We start from the raw sequence: 7,158 nt of genomic DNA, 5'->3' as shown, positions 1-7,158 counted from the left end.
CAAAATCTGAAGTTTAGTCTCCGTGGTTTAAAAACATCATAGATGGTCCATATGCTTTCAAAACTTTTGACGATTGGTCCTTATTGCTAACTCCGTTAAGTTCTGTCTGTTAACTGAAGGGCATTTTCGTCATTTCACTACCACAGGGACCATTTATGATGTTTTATCTTATTTAAAAAATATATATATATGCAAAGAGGGTCTCTCTCGTTCTTATATCACCAGCCACCACCACCGTCATTTCTCACTCTTTGTTGCTGATCGGAGCTAGCCAAACACCCTCACATGTGTTGCTGTTACTGCTTGCGTGGCTCCATCAGACCAACTCCCTCCAACTACCTGCCACCGTTCACCGCCCCTCCCTTTGAGTTCACATCTGCAGAAAACAAACGAGCACGGCAGTGGAACTGCCATTGCATGCCGCCACCACTCGCTGTCACTGTGAGGACTCCGATCACCACCACCTACTGTCTCTTTCTTTCTCTGATCCCATCATGAACCCTATTTTCTTCTCTACTCTTATACCTAGTTATCGTTCGGTTTTATAAAAGGGTGTCCCTCCAAATCTTGATGCCGATGTTTCTACGTCATTTGAAGGAAAATTGGATAAATCAAAGTTAGGCTCAAAATCAGTTATTGTTTTCACCTCGAATCTTCCTTCTGGTTCTTATCAAGCTAATACAGTGTCTATGTGTGTTAAGAAATTCAATCCAGATGAGTAATTGGCTAAACCTAGGGTTACCAATTTGGAAAATAGCGATGTTGTGAAGAAATTGAGCCCCAATCCTCTGATTCAGTTACAGGTATGCCCTCCCCCTCTTCACGATTCTTGATTCGATCACAACCATTCCTCCTCTTTTCTTGTTCGTGTTTTCTACAGATTTAACGGCTTACCTATCTACAAATCGACTCCTTACCCCCTCTGATCATCTCGATGGTTGTCTGATCATCTAGGGAATAATTTAAAAACCCACACGCACACACAAATCGGTACCTGATCTTCATCTCTGGTGTTTTTTTAGAATTATTTGGTTTTTTATTTGATTCTGCATTTTTGATCTCCGAGAAGGGTTTTCAGATGTTCTTGGTTATTTTTTTTATTCCTCTTCCTTCTAAAATGAAGTTTTGTCTTAAAGTTTTGGTTTTGTTTGACTGTGTTTGATTCTAGGTTTGTCTGTTTATAGGCATTAAAATCGATAGCTCCTCCTATAAATTTGATTCTAGTCTTTGTTTAATTGTGTTTCATTATTGGCTCGCTTCTTTAATTCTCGGCTCTGTTGGATTCTTGGGTTGTTTGACTATTGGCTTTGTTTTAATGTGATTGAAATCAACTGATTCTTGGGTTGTTTGACTATTGGCTTTGGTTGGAGATGACAGGAGGGAAAGGGGGTGGGGGGTCGTGTTTGGCGTTTCTGGAATGCAGGGAGGAGGCATGTATGGTGTTTTTGGAATGGATAAATCAATGGTTGGTGATGGAATGGTCACCGGAGTACCTATGTCGCGTTTTTGGAATGGGGCACCCAATATCAAACATTGATAGAGAGAGAGAGAGAGGAAAGAGAGAGAGACCCTCTTTGCATATTATTATTATTATTATTATTTTAAAATAAGATAAAACATCATAAATGGTCCCTGTGGTAGTGAAATGACGAAAATGTCTTTCAGTTAACAGACAGAACTTAACGGAGTTAGCAATAAGGATCAATCGTCAAAAGTTTTGAAAGCACAGGGACCATCTATGATGTTTTTAAACCACATGGACTAAACTTCAGATTTTGAGAAAACACAAGGACCATTTATGATGTTTTTTCATTAAATGAGCATTAAATGTTACACATGTCACTATTTAATTGGGTAGGAGGATTTGGAGGAACAAAAAGTAGAATGATATTTAATTTCTTTATGTATTTTATTCAAAACGTTATTGGGTTATATTTTTAATTGTAATTGCATACAATACAAGTCACAACATTATTATGTCATATTATAATTTATTTTAATTTTGTAATATAGGAGTCAAATATTTAGAGAAAAAATACAACTTTTTTTTTATTGTGTTTTCTATGTATCTTCTGTACAACAACCAATTTTAATAATCCATTATCCATTCGATTAGTTTTTAAATATGACAAACTAATTAATTTTTGTTAAATGTATCAATATTTTAAATATATAGAAAATAAACTTAATAATTTTAATATTATATGATGAAATTTCCATTGTTTTTATTTATATATTAATTAAAATAAATTAGTTAAAATCAAGAGAAGTTAGATATTATTAATTTTTATTTTATTATTTAAAGTAAACAAAAACATATTTTTTAGCGATCATAGGAGTTTAAAACCCATAAATATAATGACAATACAACATAGAAGTCATGGATTCGGTTTTCAAAATAGATAAAATATTTATGGTTATCTGAAAAAGTTAAATAAAGCTTATAGATTTGAAAAAAAATAGTAATTTATTTTATTTTTCACATAAAAAATATTAATACAAATATAGGTAAGTATTTTATAAAAACATTTTTATAAAAAAATAAACATTTTGTAAAATGTTTCTCCATATTAACATTTAAAATATGTCTTGGGAAGTAAATAACAAACAAAATTATTTGATAAATTCGTCGGCACTGCGTTTTTAATCATGAATCACTCACTCTTATTATTTGTCCGCATTAAACATGATTCCAATTTTTATCTTTCGAATTTGAATTTTTTTACTAATATATATTCATGTTTATTTTTTTTTCTCTGAAAGATATATTGTAAATAAAATTTCACAATAATATAATTATGATTTTATCTTAAAACATAAGTTTATTTTTAATTCAAAAAATACAATGTCTTTTTAATTATTAATCGAAAAGAAATCACTTTTTGTATACAACAAAAACTCAAGTTAATAAATAAAAGACTCGAGCATAAAACATCTTATTTTATTTTAATCAACAATAAGAAATATATGAACTTAGCACGTAAAACAATTTAATACACAAAACAATAAAAAATATTTTTAATAAGCCAAATAATAGCAAATTTTTTATGTTCTAATTTTCTAATTTCTATTTGTAGCATAACTTTTAACCAAAAATTACAATATATACTTATTATTAATCCAATCAACATATATTTTTGTTTTTAACAGAAATAGCAAGCCAAAAAATAACTAATCGTCGTTTGAAACCATTTATCGAAACAAGTTATTTAACGCGGCGGTATCCCACTACAATTAGATGTAGGGTTAATGATATAGGCAACCCGATTAAAAACGGGTCCTAAATATAGCATTATTTTTCAAAAAATCAAAAAAGTTGGTTATTTTACTTATTGAATATAGTATATAATATGGATAAAACTATGTTCTTATATTCTTAAACATAAAGTCCAATGTGAAGCCCATTAAGGCCTAATATAGAAAAAGAAAACAAAAGAAATAACATCCAGAATATAATCCAAAAAGTTGACATCAATCCTATTAGATTCTATATCATTTCATTCTTTTGGTGTTATAAAATTCTTGATTCTTTTGTCTTTTATCTCTCATTAAAATCTGGAAATAAACTATTCTTTGAATATAAATCGGTAAGCCCCGATGTTTATGATTCCATGATTGATCCATATTTGAGGAGCGGGTGCTGCAAGAAATTAATAAAAACGAAAATCCATTTTAGATTCCATATTGATCACCCCTTTATTAAAAAGTTGATAAAGCTTTTTACTAAAGAGTAGATAAAGCTTTTTATGCATAATTGATATATATTATTTTAATTTAAAGTTATAGAGAAAGACAGCCTTCAGTTCTCCATCTTCAGGTAACAATCTCTTTCCCCACTAATTTCTTTGCTCTAATGCTTTCAACATTCTCAATGGAATATACCGAATTCCTTTCGTGAAGTTTGAATCTCATTAGGTTTGCGCATGCATGTATTTTGTTGTTTGTATACTGATGCCCACTAGAAGTTCAGTTGATAATATTCTCCATTTGTTGTTGAGTTTTTTATATACACCAGTACTCTTCGACTTCACAATGTTAATGATATATATTTTTTTGGTTTCAGGAAACAGTTTGTTTTACAGATGGGGTTTCTAGATCTGTTCTCTGCTGCATCTATCCCTATTCTTAAAGTTCTTATAATTACTGCACTTGGCTCATTTCTTGCCTTGGATTCTATCGATATCTTGGGAGAAAGTACAAGGAAGCAAGTCAATAACGTAAGTTTTTTTATTTCGCTTTAGTTAATCAAGAAAGCATACGTCAGCAATTCAAGTTAATCCTCCTGTGTGCATTGTATACTTGTAATGTACAAGGTGTTATTGTACTTTAGGACTTGTCGATGTGCACTTTCATGGGCTCTTTTAGCTTAAGCTTACGAATAGTACTAACTATTGTAGTTTTGTTAAAAGACTTGCTAATTAGATGAAAGGTTCAGTTTTTCTCATTATGGAACTCATATATAATCGTGGGTTCAAATACACAAGTTCAAGAAAGTTGTTAATTTGATTCAAGAAAGTTGCAAAATTTGGTTAAAGATTCGATTTTCTGAATATGGGACTCACAAGATTTCTTCCTATTTGATCAGATTGTATTCTTTGTGTTCAGTCCAGCACTAGTGGGAAGCAATCTTGCTAAAACAATCACTCTCCAAAGCATCATTTCCATGTAAATTTTCTCCAATAGGTTCTTGATTATGTAGTCAACTCATTTACTTGATCCGTTGCTTTAAAATGGTGTCAGCATTTTGAATATGAACTGTTTCAAACTGTAGGTGGTTTATGCCTATTAATATTCTTATTACATACTTAATCGGGTCAGCACTTGGATGGGTGCTTTTGATCATCACTAGACCACCTCAAAATCTAAAAGGTCTCATCCTAGGTGCCTGTGCAGCAGGTAAATTACTTAAACCCTATAAAAAGAAATAAATATTATTCCCTTTTTAAGTTAATGGATTTTTTGATTAATTTTGATTCAAAACTAATCACAGGAAACCTAGGAAGCTTGCCTTTGATTATAGTTCCAGCTGTATGCAAAGAAAAAGGAAGTCCTTTTGGTGACCCTAATGTTTGTCGAGAGTATGCCATGGCTTATGCTTCACTATCTATGGCTGTATGTACTTTTACTTGGAAATTTTCGTATGATTATTTGTTTGAAGTCGACCTAATTAAGTAATTAACTACACTTTTATCAGATTGGAGCAATATTTTTATGGACTTATGTGTATAACCTAGTACGGGTATTCTCGAGTGATTACCAAGATTCTGGTAACAATGGTGTCAAAGAAACGGTAAACATGCAAGAGGGTTTGAGTGAAAGCTTGCTCCCATCATCTTCATCTATTATTCACATGAAGGGAAAAGCTAAGGTTGTTTTTCACTCTCAATGGAGTAATTTGTATCCGATATAATATTACTCAAAAGTTAGAATGTTATATTGCATTAGGTGATGTTAGACACAATGAAGCAACATTTGGTGAACTTTTTACGTGGGATTGACTTGAAGGTGGTGTTGGCACCTTCAACCATTGGAGCGGTACACTGCTTTATTTTTTGAATGGCAAGCCATCCTATTAGAGGGTAGAAATTGTAATTTAATATAGTGAAAGGGCTGTATTGTAATTATGTAGTTAGTCAGTTAGTTGAAGCCTGTGGGATTCGAGCCTGTGTCAACTGTATTTTGAAGTGTTTTATACAAATGATCACCACTATAATGGTGGTGTAGTAATTATATCCCAAGTCCCAACGTCCCTTAATGTTTATTTTATTGTTAAAGGCTTAGCATCAATGGAGCCTAAACATATATGTTGGAGTTTAACTATGTAGTATTCCACATATCTAACTTGGTATATATCAACCATATACACACGCTAATTAACAAGTTGTCTTCTATCATAAAGATTGTGGGATTCATCGTTGGAACAATCACACCAATGCGAAAGTTACTAATTGGCACAACAGCTCCTCTTCGGGTGATACAAGATTCTGCATCCTTAGTAGGGTATGATCTTCTAAAATCATGTCATGAATCATATGATATTTCATATTGTAGGTCCAATATATTTCTTTTTCGTTGTCTCAGAGATGCTGGGATCCCGACTATGACATTAATTATGGGTGGTAACCTCTTAAAAGGTAATCTTAGATCATAAATTTGTTTGTGTATATGTGTTTGATTGTTTGATATTAGTGGACACAAGTTGCAGGTCTCAAAGGATCTGGGGTGTCATTACCAATTGTGTTTGGAATCGTAGCAGTTCGGTTAGTTTTGTTACCACTTTTTGGTATTTCAATTGTGAAAGGAGCACTTTACTTGGGTTTAGTGCATGCAGATCCTCTTTATCTTTTCGTTCTTCTACTACAGTTTGCGCTTCCACCTGCAATAAACATTGGTATGAGTATGAGACTAGATGTTATAGAATTTCTTCTATATGTTTTTGTTGGATTTTGATGACATGATTTGAAAGTTATTGATATGGTAGGTACAATAACACAGTTATTTGGAGCTGGTGAGAATGAATGTTCTGTGATTATGTTGTGGGCGTATGGTTTGGCATCGATATCACTTACCCTTTGGTCAATGTTCTTCATGTGGCTAGTTGCTTGATTTGTTTCATTTGATTGATGCTAAGTTGTTTAATTGCCGATCACAAAAATTCCAAAATCGGGAGTGAGCTTTTTCACTATACAATGAAAAAGACTGATGAGTGATGATCATTGAGACAGGTTGTTTAATTGTTCGAGCAATGTCTACGAGAAAAAGATGACACATTTAGGCTTAACATCCTTGTTGTCAAATTATCATTGTACGAATAATGTCGATGGTCAATGGGCACCAAATTCAGTTAATTAAGATTATTAAAATGTAGAATCTTTGATTTATATTTGTCTGAATGTCTGGTGGTAATAACATAAAAATGCGAATTTCAAGTATTTGAATGTCTGGTGGTAAAAACAAAATCGTTCGAAGACGTTGCACTCATATTACACCATGTCATTTTTTGAAACATGGGCTAGTATTTTTTACACCATGTCATTTTTTTGGACTTCTAAAATAATTATGACATTCATATTTCAAAGATGTTACACCTATTAGAAAAGCAATTTTTTACACTATTTGGTTGAATCGAAGTAGTGACCCAGGACCCCTCGGGCACCA

At 32.3% G+C, this 7,158-nt stretch overlaps 1 protein-coding gene across 3 annotated transcripts; it reads left to right on the top strand.

Moving 5' to 3' along the window:
- Positions 1-3,791: 3,791 nt before the first annotated feature.
- On the top strand, positions 3,792-6,863 carry LOC145156646 (protein PIN-LIKES 3-like). Of its 3 annotated transcripts, none has more exons than XM_079075936.1 (11): positions 3,792-3,817; positions 4,064-4,217; positions 4,586-4,665; positions 4,772-4,896; positions 4,991-5,112; positions 5,195-5,368; positions 5,446-5,535; positions 5,900-6,000; positions 6,082-6,134; positions 6,206-6,391; positions 6,482-6,863. In XM_079075936.1, the coding sequence occupies exons 2-11, from the start codon at positions 4,083-4,085 to the stop codon at positions 6,604-6,606; spliced, it is 1,191 nt and encodes a 396-aa protein (XP_078932062.1). In that variant the 5' UTR covers positions 3,792-3,817; positions 4,064-4,082; the 3' UTR covers positions 6,607-6,863. The 3 variants fall into 3 exon arrangements, with proteins under 3 accessions (XP_078932062.1, XP_078932061.1, XP_078932063.1); XM_079075935.1 differs by lacking the exon at positions 3,792-3,817 and adding an exon at positions 3,824-3,915; XM_079075937.1 differs by lacking the exon at positions 3,792-3,817 and having other exon boundaries at positions 4,133-4,217; positions 4,606-4,665.
- The last annotated feature ends 295 nt before the right edge of the window (positions 6,864-7,158 follow it).

The sequence above is a fragment of the Lactuca virosa genome, chromosome 2 (assembly GCF_052849685.1).
Source record: "Lactuca virosa cultivar CGN04683 chromosome 2, Lactuca_virosa_CGN04683_v6, whole genome shotgun sequence".
NCBI classification, from domain to species: Eukaryota; Viridiplantae; Streptophyta; class Magnoliopsida; order Asterales; family Asteraceae; genus Lactuca; species Lactuca virosa.
The sequence above is the reverse complement of the archived record's forward strand: the minus strand, read 5'-3'. Positions and strand labels throughout refer to the sequence as shown.